The sequence below is a fragment of the Drosophila ficusphila genome, unplaced genomic scaffold, assembly GCF_018152265.1.
Source record: "Drosophila ficusphila isolate 14025-0441.05 unplaced genomic scaffold, ASM1815226v1 contig_791, whole genome shotgun sequence".
Lineage (NCBI taxonomy): Eukaryota > Metazoa > Arthropoda > Insecta > Diptera > Drosophilidae > Drosophila > Drosophila ficusphila.
Window position 1 is genome coordinate 845,304 of NW_025064737.1, and position 14,785 is coordinate 860,088.

Consider the following 14,785-nt stretch of genomic DNA (forward strand, 5'->3'; position numbering starts at 1 on the left):
GCAACTCTGCAACCAGGGATGGTGACATACTTCATCTTATAAACAAAATGTATTTTAATTAATTTTAATTTTTTTTTAAATTTACAATAACATAAATCGGCTTAACGATAAATAATTATCAATCATTATGCATCCCTTTCATCTTCCTCCGGTTCGTCGAAGTCCTTTACGTTCACGTCTGCATCTTCACCATATTGCAAAATGTTGTCAATTTGCAGTAAAAGATCACCCACACTCTCCTCGTCCTGAGAGTCCAACGGGAAAAATCGCACCAAACTGTAAAAACATCAACAACAAAAACTTTAATTTGTAAACATTACAAATGAATTTAACAAGTGGCAACCCTCACGCCATCGCTTCGCTCGCAGCCCTCGTATCTCACACAAAAGCATTTTTCGACGCGTCGTAAAAGTGAAATGTGCTTGTGCAATTAAAATCAATCGGAAAAACTAAAAATAATCCATATAAAGTGCTTTTAAAAGTAAGAAATCCGTGAAAGTTCGATATAAGTGCGGCATTTGCAAAAACGCGCGCAAATAGTGAGCTCACGAAATACCACCAAAAATCCCAACCAACAAATCCCAAGCAGCCATCAGAAACAAAAATCGCCTAATTTACGATACAAAACACTTTTGGTGGGCAAAGGGAAAAACACTGAATTCCGGCAAAGGCGAGCCACCACAGGAATTCAAAAATGGAGACGTCGGTTGAGGAGCACGGCATGGACCTAACCAAGGTGACCGTGGTGCGGTCCGCCAAGGGCGTGGATATGCTTTGCGTGGATGACTACCTGTACCACTTCGATCGGATCGGTCGCAACAACACCTACCGCTGGCTATGCAACCGGCGCAAGGACAAGGCCACTCCCTGCAAGTCCCGCATCTGCACTCTGCTGCCCGATCCGCTGGACAAGACGCGCCACGTCGTCGTGGACGTAGTCATGCCCCACATTCATCCGCGCTGCAGTGACCACGAGGTCAACAAAGTGGCCCAGCGCAAGCGGCTCTCCGTAATGATGATGAACGACGCCTACAGCTCCACGCAGCCAAAGCGAGCTCGTCAGTACGAGCGCGCCAACGCTGGCCTGAATCCGCCGGAGTTCATCTACGGCGGTATCGACACTTCCGCTGTGGAGGCCTCCTTCCAGCTGGACTTTGAGGTACGGCCGCGGGTCAACTGTACCTCGCTTATGCCCCTGAGAAATCTAACTAGTGGGATACTTCTTTAGTTTAAATTCACGTTTTTGGGGGACTAAATCCCCTGCAAACCTTTATGACCATTGCCATTATAAGATTGATAGTCGTGATTTTTTATTCCTTCTGATCAGTTGACTTACTCCGAATTTAATATCTTGTGAGCTGAGCCTCGACAGATGTTTGCATAACAAGCGAAATACTCCCTCTTTTCGCATCTAAATTTAAAAAAAATCTACCAACAATAGCTAAGAATTATAACGCGTAGCGTAAAACAACAGTTTGAATTATAATAGTAAGCCGTCAGTTAAAGCTAAGATCTTTTTGGAATTTCATAAAAAGGACTACATAAATACCAAAATATAGACGTATGTAGACTTATTAAAATACTATAAAATTACCATTTCAAATATTAGGGATTTTTAAAAGTTTGTCAAGTGCTTTCAAAAACATGCATTTATGGAAGTCACAATATTTGGGAAATGGAAATCTTTTTGAATATAGTAAATGTAGATATAGGAGTACTATGGAATTAAAAGAAATATCTTTAATTGCATTATTTATTGTTTTTGGTTGTACTTGATCCAAAGCTTCACTTGCAAATTATTATCACATATGGATTTGAATAAAAACTTTTGAAATAGAATAAGCTAACGTATATTTCTTTGCGCAGGACAAGGACCGTGTGTATATGCTGCGTCGACGCGACGGCCGTGTAATGGTTTGCATCGACGGACATCTGTACTACCTAGCCGGAAAGTCGTACAAAGGTGACATATTCCGGTGGACATGTGTGCGCAAGCGGGACATCGAGTGCACGGCTAGGATCTGCACGGAGGCAACTTTAGCGGGAGCACATCGACTGCACGCCGTCGACTCAGATGCTCATATCCATCCGCATTACTCGGCCGCCAAGCTGATGCACATGTTTTCCAAGCACCAAATCGTTTTAGTGGAGGACGATCAGACTTCGGATGTCCTAGCAGAATGCCCCAATCTGGAATACTTTGACCCAGAAAACACTTTCGATGCTACCCAGCGCTGCGATGATATGGAATCAATTATAATCGAGGAGTGCGAGGACAACTACGACGTTTACTTGAGGAACGATGACGAACAGGCCGGAGAGATTCAAGGCGACGAAGAGGTGGAGGTTCATGAAGGGGAGGACTCCATGACGGACCCTAAGTTGGAGCACAATTCAAAGTGGCCAGCGGCTTTTGATGTAATTGCCAACTATCTCGCACCGCCGGGCTATAATCCTCTTACGGAAACCGACTTGTCCAAGTTCACATTCCTTCCCTCGGCGAAGGGTCGCAAGGTTCTGTGCTTGAGTCGGTATCTATATCACTTTGACTCGCAAAGCAGGTCCAACGGCCACATGTTCTTCACTTGCATCAACCGGCGTGACAAGGTTAACACTTGTCACGTTCGCATCACCATGGATCCGGTTGAGAACGGACCAGTAGTACTCAGAATCAATGGAGAGCACACACACAATCCAGATTTAAAGGAGATCACTCGCCGGCTGAAGCAACAGGCCAAGCTGGACCAGGAGAACCCGCACAAGCTGACCAAAAGCGAGCACGGTGAAGATCTTGAATTCGAGAGTGACGAGGGTTCCGCCAGTCAGGGAGGAGATACTTTTGAACAGGATAATAGTGTTGATAGCAGCTATGAGCACATCGACACAAGCAATGTAGTTATGAAGAAGGTGATCAGCATCGATGGAGCCATTAAAATGGAACCCGAATCTAAGGCGAACATGATTGTGCAGTACCTCAAGGACGGCGCGGACAATATAAGCGCTAAGATTGAGATTCTGCCAGATGCACTAGAGGAGCTCAACGATCAGTCTCATGCTGGATACGCATCCACTCCTCTGCCGAAAGTTCGACAGCCCGAGATCACGAACATCCGCCGGCGGCGCGACGTGGTTGAGCCAGTCAAGGGTGCCCAGCCGGACATGGATCTCACAAAGATCTGTACCCTAAGGTCTGCCAAGGGGCACGAGCTTCTTTGCGTTGATGGCTATATTTACCATGCCAAGAATCGGGGTGTTATTTCTCGCAACTATTGGGTGTGTATTAAGAGCCGAGATCCGGACATCAACTGCAAGAGCCGCATCTCAACAGCCACACAAAAGGATGGCTCCATTCGCGTCCTCAGAGTGTACAACAGTCACAGTCATCCTTTCAGCGAGGACGATATCAAGCGGCGATTGTTCAACGAGATCAACAAGAAGCATAACAAAAAGCTCAAATTCAGGCCACTGCACTTCATCGGCAAATCTCTGGATCAGATTCAGCAGGAGTACGGTGATTTAGCCATCGAGCGACTCAATGTCTCAAACATCAGCAGCGACATTGTGGTGCACAAGAAACCACGAGTATCAAGCACCCATAATAGCAGCTCACAATCTCACAAAGTGCAACACCATGAGGAGGAAGAGGATGTAGTTATTGAGGAGGAGGAAGAAGAACACGAGCACGAGGAGGGTGAAGAGCTCACCCATCAGTATATGGAGGTGGACAACACAGATGCCATCATCGAGGTCGTGGAGGAAGTGCCGGATGAGTTGGAGAGCTACGGATCTATTGTGTAAGTATAAATAAATGGTCGAGGCCCTCGTCTTACAAATTTAAAATTTAACAAAAAGATAGCTAATGGATTTTCCAAACTGATTCTGTTCAAAAAAGTTAACGTTAAAACGTTGTTTACAATAGAGTTGGCTTGGCGCGCTGAGTTGGGACCGAACCTAGCCACCCAATCTTTTATTCCACAAACTTGTTTGAATCGTCATTGAAACGAACACCTGTGTTACTTGGCAGCTTGCAAAGCCACATCAGTAGCATTTGTGAGCTGCGCCAGCGCACTACACTTTTGTGGATTTATTTGGTACTTGAAAAACATTATTGAAAAATCGAGACTTTACTGATACACACATAAATATATGCAAAATAAAAATAGCTGGAGCAAAAAAATCCCAAAAATAGATACATATATACCATTGAAGAGGCATTAGAGGCAAATTGCTTTCACTTTTTAGCTAGTGGCGACAAGCAAACCGGTCGAGAGACTAATATAGAAACAATTTTTAATTTTTACCCACAGACCGATTTACACTATGAAACTGTACGCCGTATCCGATGGCCCACCTTCCCTGGCCGTTCGCATGACCCTGAAGGCCTTGGATATACAATATCAACTAATAAATGTAGACTTCTGCGCCTTGGAACATCGCTCTGAAGAATATTCCAAGGTGAGTGCAAAATTAAAGAGAGTTAAAGATGAAACATTAAGACGCTTTTAATCTTACAGATGAATCCCCAAAAGGAGATCCCCGTTTTGGATGACGACGGGTTCTATTTATCAGAGAGCATTGCTATTATGCAATATCTGTGTGACAAATACGCTCCGGACTCAAGTCTATATCCGCAGGACGTGAACCTAAGGGCGATAATCAACCAGCGCCTGTGCTTTAACATGGGCTTTTACTACGCCCCTATTTCCGCTCACAGCATGGCTCCTATTTTCTTCGACTACGAGCGTACCCCCATGTCGCTAAAGAAAGTGGAAAACGCACTTGAGGTTTTCGAAACCTATTTGGAACGATTGGGCACCAAATACGCGGCTGGCGATAACATAACCATCGCAGATTTCGCCCTGATTTCGGCCACGCTTTGTTTGGAGGCAATTAATTTCGATTTGGCGCAGTATCCCTTGGTGCACAAGTGGTACGTCACCTTTAAGGAGGAATACCCCCAGCTGTGGGAGATTGCTAACAGCGGAATGCAGGAGATCAGTGCGTTCGAGCAAAATCCTCCAGATTTGTCAGAAATGGAACACCCATTCCATCCGACGCGCAAGACTAAAGCTTAAAGTAGTATATTTAAGGTGAAAATTGTTTAATATAAATAATTTTGTGAATTATTCAATATATACATACATGATATATGATTATATACATATAACATATAGTACATATAAATTGTTTTCAGAACCACTTTTATAACCGTTTTTGTGCTCCGAAATTTGTCGTATAACATTAGGAAAAACCTATAAATTCATATAGAAGTATTGCTAAATTTACAAGTTTACGTAAAAAATTATATATAAGGAAATGTCTTAATATGGATGACTTATGTCTTTAAAACATAATTCATTTACTCATACCAAAAGTTTGAGTACTGATAGAAGCAAACGGAAACATTTTTTGAATTGTGAGATCTGAATATTCAAAGAAAAATTGTTTTTAAAAGTTATGAAAATATCTATAAAATTTTAAATATCAGTTTGAATTGTTTTTTAGGCCAACCTATAATCCTTAGTCGTTTTTGGTAACCTTAACCAATTATATGTTAACAAGTAAATTTCAAATTATTAGACACAAACTTATATTTGTACGGCTCCAGCGATTATACACCATCTTTTTTCTAATACATTAGTATTACTTTAAGAATGGTGTTTTGTTTGTTTAAGAATTGTAAAAACTTTGGCAAATTAAAAACTAACTTGTAAAAAAATTAAAATACCTTACGTTTGTACTGGCTTTCTTAAGAAGTTTAAAAGAACTCACCTGAAATCCTCGATCAGCGATCCAATTGCTTCAGTGAGCTTGCCGTACTTCTCACCAAAGGCACTTCCAATCGTCAGCTCCCCCATCAAACTGTGGGCATCCGGTTCCAAGTATATCTCCAGCTGCTTTCGCGCCTCACTGCTCAGCAGATCTACTTTGGTAAGCACATTGACGTGCGGCTGCTCCATGTTGGCCATAACACTGAGGGCGGCCATGGTGCCGGATATGAACTTGGCCCCGTCCACCATGAACTGCGAGTCCAAACAGAAGACCACGCAGGTTCGGAAGTTCCACGACTCTAGTAGCTGCACCAGTTGTTTGCCCATCTTTAGGTGGGTGAACAGTTCGATCTGGCCGGGCATGTCGAACAGGATGTAGTCGTCGTCGGGCTCGCCCACCATCAGCTCGTCCTCGCCGCCGCAGAGCTGATCCTTCAGCCAATCCTGGTTCTCAATCAAAAACTCCAAGCAGAAGATGAGGCCGCCATTTGGCCCGTAGTGCAGCTCCTCATCCTCCATTGCATCGTCCAAGTGAATCAGCTCGCGAATATCAGTCAGCGCGGTGTAGGTAAAATGCTCGGCCGCCGGATCGAGGTTCACCACTTGTATATTTCGCTTGCTGTCCATGGCAAACTGTTGCATTAAGCTGCAATAGGTGGACTGGTGGAGATTGGTTCAAATTCCTGCGGTATCAGGTGCTAATTCACTTGACATACCTTGCCACTCCCTGCAGGACCCACAATTATCTGAGCGTACCGCATGATTCCCACTAAATTATACCAGTTCAGAAACAAAACAAACTCTTCAAGCGTGCGCCAGCTGCAGTGTTGCACAACACAAAAACTCTTACCGAATTACCGTTTCTGTTGGTGGTTGGCAGTACCGGACCTGCCAACTTAACAATTACCCGCCAAAGCTCTAAAACTTTAAAAACCCTTTTGTTTAGCAACTTAAGATCGCTTGAAAAACTGAGACAGTCGTTCAATTTGTAATTAAACAACATAGTTTTTCTTTCTATTAGAAAAAAGAGTATATTATCCACACAAAGCTTTCCGCAAAGATAATTCGAAATAATTTGTTTGAACGAAACAATGATCGTTTTGAAGTTTTGGGAGTTTGGAAAACCCAAAAATTTGAATCGGTTTTTTTTTTAATTTGGTGCTTTCACACATAACACAATATTTGTCGTACTTATCGCTTTATAACTATCATAACATTTGTAAATTTTTCTTGATTTTGAAGAACCCACCGCATAGTACATGACCTGACTTCTGTTCGAATTTAAAGTTGTTTAACGAATTTTACTGCTAACTACAACCTATGCACGTACTTTTAAAGCTTAAATTAACAGTATAATCAATTTTGTTTTAGAAACTCACCCCCAGATCGCCACTTATTAGATTTTGATAACCCCCTGCAGCTGTTGTTGCCGGCAGTTAATTAAATCTTTGACCACAGCCACCTAAACAAGAGGCACACATTTACATACGATCGAATTGATATATTAAGTAGGATCGGCGCAATCGCAGCGTTCAATCACGTCATCGCCGGAATCACCCCTGCCACGAGCTAATCCTAATTGCAGATAAACATCTCAATTGCTCAGCCAAACGGACAACATCTGCTCGTCCAGCGATTGACAAGTCATAATGATGTTTTAAATGGCACACTCGCACCGCCAAATGAAATCGCTTAAAAATAATAATTTCTCCTTTTTAAGGAAATTCCATTCTGCCTGTGGACATGCATGTCGGAAGACCGGAAATAATTTTCTAGTTGCAGGCCCTCACATACCGTTGCGTACACTTAACCAAATAGTGTCTAGCTATTGGCGTATAAAATGAAATTATTTAAAAAAAATACAATTTTGATAATGGAGGACATTAAATAAGAAAAGCATCATGTGTTAAGTTTTTAAGTTAACACTACAATATTGGAGCAATAAGTATTATTGCCATATTTTCAAATGAATTTTAAATAATCGATATAACAAAATTTCTTTTGATACTTTTATGTTTATGTGATTTTTGTTAATAAATAAAAAAAATATATATTAAATTGTATAACCGTGATAAGGTAAAGGGGGAATAATAATTATTATGGTATTAAAGTAAAAACTAAAAAAAAATGGTTCGTTTAGTGACCCGAAGAACGCAGTTACAATAAAGACGGCCAGTTTTATTCCAGTGTCAAATGGTGCTATTTAATCCCACCCGATTTTTATAATAACTGAACTACGTTTTCCACAGTGCACAATTTACACCCACCCCCAAGATCGAAAAAATGAACTGCACTTGTGCCTTGTGATATCTGTTTGTTCGCCCGCTGTCGCTCCTTTTTAATGATATCGACAATAGCAGGGTGTAGAGGCCACGAGGACAACCAGGGCCAGGTGTTCAGTTCAATACACGCTCGTGCTGATAACTATATAATTTGTCCGGGAATTGTTCCTTTTGCCCCCGCTTGAACGCTTGAACTGCAATTAGATACTGTTGGGTAGATTTGTGTGAAATGTTTATTCGATTTAAACTAAACCACTATGTATAACATTTAGATATTAGCGAACTTAGAGCAATTAAATACCACAGAACATGTTTTCCTCATATAATTATTAAATTGGTTAATACGTGTTAGATGCCGTGACTAGCGAGGCCTGACTAGTAGGATTTCCTTGAATCTCATTCTCTCTGCCCATCCCGATTTCAATCTGGGGATCGTGGATCGTGGCGCTCACATTCCACTGCCGCTGCTGAAGATGCTGGCCGTTGCCCCCGGATCGGACATGTCGGCACTTCCGCTGAAGTCCTCGCTGCTCTGGTTGCTGTTTTGGTTCTGGTTCGAGTTGCTGTTCGTGTACAGCGGCTGGGGCTGCGAGTGGGGTCCCCGGGGGTCCTCGGGTGTCCAGGTGCGGGCGTAGAGCTTGCTGCCCGGGTATCGGTCGCCCTTGCGGTACCAGGATAACGAATGCGCCACGCCGCCAGCTGCAAGTGGTCGATAAGGATGGAAAACGGTTAGCAAACACAGAAAGGTACATTAAGTTAATATAAAAACATGTAATAGGTTCTCTTTTACTATATTGCATATATCCCACGGATGTGGCTGCGAACACACCAATAGCTCCCAAATAATAGAAAGTTTTTCAATATCTGTTTTCTGTACTATTTATTTAGTAGTAGTAGTAGTATTTATTTTACTAGTAGTATTTATTTTTATTGGCCTTGTTTTTGGTCTAGTTGGGGTTTCCCCTCTATTAACTCAAACTCTTTTACGAAAATTCAATTACAGATTTGAGTTTTTGTTTACTTTATTTAAAATAAATAATAGACTGACAGTGGCCTTTTCTCTCATGATTTAATGCTAGTCATAGCTTGTTTCTGTCTAATATGAATTCGACATATTTATTAAAACCAAAATATTTATGGCATTTTTATTGTAATTTACTGTTGAAATCGAAAAGGTGAAGGGGTTTTAAAATGCAACAATTCCGCTGACAGAGTCAAGCGCCGCCCAAACAATTAAGGCTGTTGCCAAAAACTGAGCAAATGCCATTAGCGACCACATCAGGGGCCCATCATCGAGGCAGGGCAAACAAATATGGCAAAGGGTTGCTTGTTGTTCATCTCTGGGTTCCCCGGTTTGTTGTTGCAGCTGCCACCCCGCTGCGCCCGGCCATTTGCCTTGGACAAATAAAGCGAAAGCCGAAAGCAAAGCAAGGACCGGAATCCGCATCCTCCACCCTCCTCGATTCCCGACTATATCCAATCAGAACCAACTTGCCACCCAAGTCGGGCAATTTGTAGCTCTCGCAGTTTTCGAGTGCCTCATGCGGGTGTTGCTCAAACATGCGACCCCGACCACTGCCATCGCAGCTTCCCCATCTTTGCAAGTTGGTGTGAACATATGCCAGCCGCGTGCCAAAAGTCCCCGAAACCTCCGACCATCTACCATCTTTGCACCCATTTAAATGGGCGTTCCGTGGAGCTGCCCCCCGGAAAACTGTCTCGCAATACTTTTTTCTCGGTTGTAGTCCCGGTTTTTGCTGCAACGTTTTTAATGCCCGTTAAGCATGAAAACGCTTTCGCCATCAACACGGCCATCTCCCCGCCGTTTTGACCTGGTCGCTCGCCTTCCATTTGGCCTTTAAGCGGCAACGGCGACGGCGACAGCAGCCATCTGCTGGAGTGTAACGAATTTCCCACGCTATGATTATGTCGATTGGGCTTTGTTGTTCCTGTTATTGTTACTGTTCGGTTCGGGTCTGCTCAGTTGCCCCGCCTCCTTTCCCTCCCCCGCTTTACCTCCCCCCTGTGTCAGTCGCTCGGAGATGGAATCGGGCAAGGTGAACTGTGTGCATGTGCCACTGTTATCAGGTAGACACAAATTACACATCAGAGCTTGCATGTTCACTTTGTCGGCGGTAAATCGAAAGGACTAACAAACAGGCCTAAAAGGAGGCCAACTATAAATAAAAATCTTTACGATTTTCAATCTACAGAAAAGTCATTCACTGAATTAAACTAATAAAGAGATACCATTATTTTTCAAATTAGCAAAATCAATAAGACGTGTTGTCCGGGTAAATGTTTTTATAAACTGATTTAAGGTACTAAATAAAAACAAAGCTTCTGTAAATAAAAAATAAATAATTTTGCAGTCTAGCTAAATAAATGTATGAGCTTTTTAAAATATGTCAGTATGCAGAGTGTATCTTTTATAAAATTGTTAGGTGGCGAATTAGTTAAGAAGTCATTGCATTTACTAAACATTAAACATCTAAATCCTATTCGCAGTAATTTTAGTCTTGTTAGACTTACACTCCCCCCACATTTTGCTTTAATTATAGGAACATAGCAAAAAAAAAAATATATATAAAATTATTCATTTAACCACAAATAATGATTTCTAAATTAATTTTTTCTAAAAAAATTCCCAGAGCAGTAAATTGTAACTTAAATGACTCCACTGTTGATCATTTTACATCCTAAAACCAGTTCTAGCTCAACTTTTACCAGTTCAAATTTGTGTTGTGACACAGATGAATAAAAAGTATAAAAAAAAGTTTGAAATTTTTTAAGGGCAATACATAACACTCAATGAGAAACGTCACCCTTTCCTATAGTATTCACAAAACACCATATCGACACCCTTTTGGGTTTCCAAGTGGCGACTATTAGCTATGCAGATGCGTTCCAAGGATCCCTTTGCCCAGGAACTCCGTGCAGGCTGCAGTGTCATACACTTTGAATAGGAAAATTATTAACCAAAAAACCGTGACGAATGCAACTTTTATGAGCTGGCTCACGGAAACCCCTAATCCACGGCCATTGTGTATTCCGCCTGGAAACTTGTGAAAACCCTGCCATGCCACATCCATATCTACATCCGCATCCGAATCCACATCTACAGACTCGATGATCGATGCGACGGCAATGAGCAAAACAATTTGCTTGACTGGCAGTCACGCAAAGCCCGCAATGCGAACCCAAAACCGCTCGCGGAAAGTGTGAAAATTCTAATTAGTTACACTTAGGCAGACACGGCAGACCCAGAACCCAAAACCGATGCCAGGATGCATCCCCTCAGCATCCCCCGTTGAGGTCCTGCTCTAAACAAAACCATACCGTCCATAGATAACCTTTGAATAAGGCCAGTGCCCCGGGTGAATTATGTTATTAAATGTGTACCACCTCCACCGACTGTCCGCCCACCTTTAGAACAATTGATTGATTGACAACTCACTGCGATCCTTGAGGATGATTTTCTTGGGCGGCTCCTTCTGGTAGTTGCGCTGCAAGCTCAGGCCGGGTTCGTTGCCGTTCTTGTCCTTTTTGACCATCTCGCTGAGGAAGGTTATGTAGCTGATGGCCAGCTTGAGTGTGTCGACCTGGGGAGGAAATTAATTCTTGTTAGGCATTATTTTAAACAAACAAACAGTGATTTGGTGTTAATATCATAAACATGTATTTTATATTTACATAAAAGCAATGTAAATAAATTTAAATAGAATTTTCAACCTTTTCTTTGGGCAAACAAAACATAAAAATTTCAGAAAGCAATTTAAAACTTCCACATATAAAATTATGGCCTTCGGCATTTGTCATGAATCATACAAGCTAAAAATTATTTTTTTTTATTTACTCAACAAATTAAAGCAAAATGCAACATTATAAAAACGTAATCATTGTGTTAAGTCGCTGTCTGCAAAAACCATTTCCGCGGCTTTAAAAAAGTTTAAAGCACAAACTTAAAAATTATTTTTGACACTAGTGAAGAAAGAGATAAGTAGTTTTAAAAATCTAATAATGAAACGATAATTTTTTTAAATTTGTTAATAGCTGCCCAGAAATAAATTCCAAAACTTTTAATTAACAGATTCAAACCAACAAGCTGTTCTTAATTTTAAAAACTTTCGTTTTATAATATAATAATATTAACAGAATTTTTCCTTCAAAACCCCATTTTGATTAGTTAATAGGACACTTGCTTCTTCGAGCTTATCTCACAGAAATGTTTGGTTGTTCTTTAATTTACCTTGCTCAGTCGCTTCTCGTAGGGCAGCGTGGGGATATGGGTGCGCAGACCCTCGAAGGCCTCGTTGATGCTCTGCATCCGCCGGCGCTCGCGGAGATTGGCGGCCTGTCGCTGCTGGGCCATTTGGGAGGCGCACTTCAAGCGGCGCGGCTTGTGGCTCCGCCGGCTGAATGTGGAGAAGCTGGAGTCGATTAATTGGGGTCCGGGCTGCAAACAAATGCGATCTTACGTTTTCTCGGTGTTCTCCTGGTCGCTGTTGAATCCACTGCTGTAGGCGTCGTCCTCGTCATCGCTTTCCGAGCTATGCTCGTCCCCGAAAAAGTAATCGGAGCTGGAGGTGGAGGCGTTGGTGGCCTGCGATCCCTCGAAGAAGTGGCGCGCCATCGTGGCCTCCAGGTCGAAGTTGTCCATGGAAAACATTGTCGGGCAATCAGGGAACTCGGAGCTGGTAAATCTGTTGCGCTTCTGTTTGCCTGCTTAATTGCCCGCTAAGTGCATAACGGTTTAGCTAACACTTCCGATCCGCTGATTGGCGACGCGTGACCAGCACGTGCCACAGGATTTGAAATTCTGGAGGGGGCAGCAAGTCGGACAAGTGGAACGCGTGTTGTCGTTGACTTTTGCGTCTCTCTAAAAGTGGATTTAACGTTTAAGGGGGTTACGTCCTTTTGTACTTGTAATTGTTCAGTTGATATTGATAATAAACATGTCCGACATTGTTTCGATTAGATAAGATACGGTTAAACAGTTAATAGATATGAAATATGTCATTAACATGAATATGAGAGTAGTTTATAAAACAGTTGGCAAATAATAAAAAGATAGGCATTTTGTAAGCGTGTTGTTAAATAAAAGCTTTTAATATAACTCCAAATATTTTTCAGAAGTAGAACATTCTATAAAACTGGTAAACTTTATAAAATGTATTAATTCCGAAATCATTAAATATTTATTAAAACAAAAACAATGTACTAGTTGGCATAATTATTTTGACGAATACAACATTTTACACTTAAATGGAACATAAAGAGCCTTATAAAATTTTAGTCAAGTATTATTAACCTTTTGTGTAAAACTACTATAAAAGTCCAATATTCAAGTTTTTCAAGTGAAACTGAACTAGTTTTAGATATAGTTATATAAAGGCCTCATTGAAATAATAACATATGTCAACTAGTGTATGTAAATAAATATTTTTGTGTTATACAATTCGACTTCAAAATGTTTGTTTGTTTCAGTAAATATGGATTGTAGAATATATAGATATATCATATGTATATCATATGCATAGATTATTATTTCTTTTAAACAGATTCAATCTCCAAAGTTATTTATTAACTTACCTGAATTTTGTTTACCAATAAGTATCCAATAATTCCTTGACTAGATGTAATTCCAACAAATAGGGTAAGCTATCAATTTCTGGGAAAGCGTTCACCACATTTTCAAATTGCACATCACCTAAGCACCAAATTTTGCCACACACACGAATCGATAACCGACTATCCTACCAACTAACACCCCAATAATCCTTGTAGGTGGAACGGAACCGTGTTCTCTGACATCGAAGCGCGATGTGCTGCGAACTCTCAGACTGCCGGGAAGCGAATGGCTGAGCCTGGGCCTCGGTCCTGGAACTTCCACAGGACCTGTCTGATTAGAAGAGTGCGGCGAGGGGTGGATAGTGCGCCGTGGATTGTATCTTTCAATGGCGGTGCCACATCAAAAGATACATCCAAAGGGGCGGCACCCAAGTTTCCACCAATCGGAGAGCGGCAAGCCGAAAGTTTTAGCCAAACAGGGTTGCATTTTCGGGGTGTCATAAGCTTATTAAGTTTTCCCAGAGGTCGGGGTGGGTGAAAAATTGATGTTTCAGAAAATGCTCTACTGCGAGCGCATTCAATTGTTTTTTGATTCGAGCGCTCGTTTATCTGTTTAAGCGGAATTATTGCCCAAGTGCTTGACAATGGAAGGTGTTGATGTTGGATGTAGACAAGTGTTTTTGCCCCGGGGGGTGGGGGCTTTTAAGGGGTTGCGGTGGCAGCTGCACAAGTTCCGCGATGCAATGATGTGCGGGAACAGCGATCTCGCTTGTGTCGACTCCACCATGTGGATTATTCCGTTCACTCCTAAGTCTAATTAATGATTTGTTTCAACCAAGACGAGCTCAGCAAACATGGTTAAAAGAGTTCAGAATAGTTCGTTTGCCAAGGAATCCGCAGCATAATTTGTCAACCAGCATAATTTTTAAGCATTAGCAGAGTACAAATTCAAATATTTGCACAGTCTAGGATTTCCTCGTTCCCTTTTTTACGAACAACTCCATTAAAAGGCGATTGCAGTACTGCATATTTATCGGAGCTCGCAAGACAGACAGGGGTGTCAAAATAAGCTACACTTGAAGAAATACATATTGACATTATGTTAAAATAAAAAGTTGTTGACGTTCTTTAAAACGTTCTAGCGGTTTCTGCTCAAGTTAA

General features: G+C 41.6%; 3 protein-coding genes across 5 annotated transcripts; 1 reads left to right on the forward strand and 2 right to left on the reverse strand.

The window, feature by feature from the left end:
• Positions 1–48: 48 nt before the first annotated feature.
• LOC108098555 (GPN-loop GTPase 3) lies at positions 49–6,595 on the reverse strand. Its single transcript, XM_017201560.2, has 3 exons — positions 6,488–6,595; positions 5,773–6,431; positions 49–276 (listed from the first exon to the last, which is right to left on the reverse strand). Exons 1-3 carry the CDS (start codon positions 6,530–6,532, stop codon positions 126–128), a joined length of 855 nt encoding a protein of 284 aa, XP_017057049.1. The 5' UTR covers positions 6,533–6,595; the 3' UTR covers positions 49–125.
• LOC108098537 (glutathione S-transferase 1-1) lies at positions 357–5,725 on the forward strand. 2 transcript variants are annotated; one of them, XM_017201525.2, is made up of 4 exons: positions 357–1,159; positions 1,867–3,794; positions 4,308–4,455; positions 4,515–5,725. In XM_017201525.2, exons 1-4 carry the CDS (start codon positions 695–697, stop codon positions 5,073–5,075), a joined length of 3,102 nt encoding a protein of 1,033 aa, XP_017057014.1. In that variant the 5' UTR covers positions 357–694; the 3' UTR covers positions 5,076–5,725. The 2 variants fall into 2 exon arrangements, with proteins under 2 accessions (XP_017057014.1, XP_017057022.1); XM_017201533.2 differs by lacking the exons at positions 357–1,159; positions 1,867–3,794 and adding an exon at positions 3,964–4,091.
• A 1,806-nt stretch (positions 6,596–8,401) lies between the features above and the next one.
• LOC108098619 (pancreas transcription factor 1 subunit alpha) lies at positions 8,402–13,896 on the reverse strand. Of its 2 annotated transcripts, none has more exons than XM_017201698.1 (5): positions 13,646–13,896; positions 12,532–12,932; positions 12,303–12,468; positions 11,511–11,655; positions 8,402–8,752 (listed from the first exon to the last, which is right to left on the reverse strand). In XM_017201698.1, the coding sequence occupies exons 2-5, from the start codon at positions 12,720–12,722 to the stop codon at positions 8,502–8,504; spliced, it is 753 nt and encodes a 250-aa protein (XP_017057187.1). In that variant the 5' UTR covers positions 12,723–12,932; positions 13,646–13,896; the 3' UTR covers positions 8,402–8,501. The 2 variants fall into 2 exon arrangements, with proteins under 2 accessions (XP_017057187.1, XP_017057178.1); XM_017201689.1 differs by having other exon boundaries at positions 12,303–12,483.
• Positions 13,897–14,785: the final 889 nt, after the last annotated feature.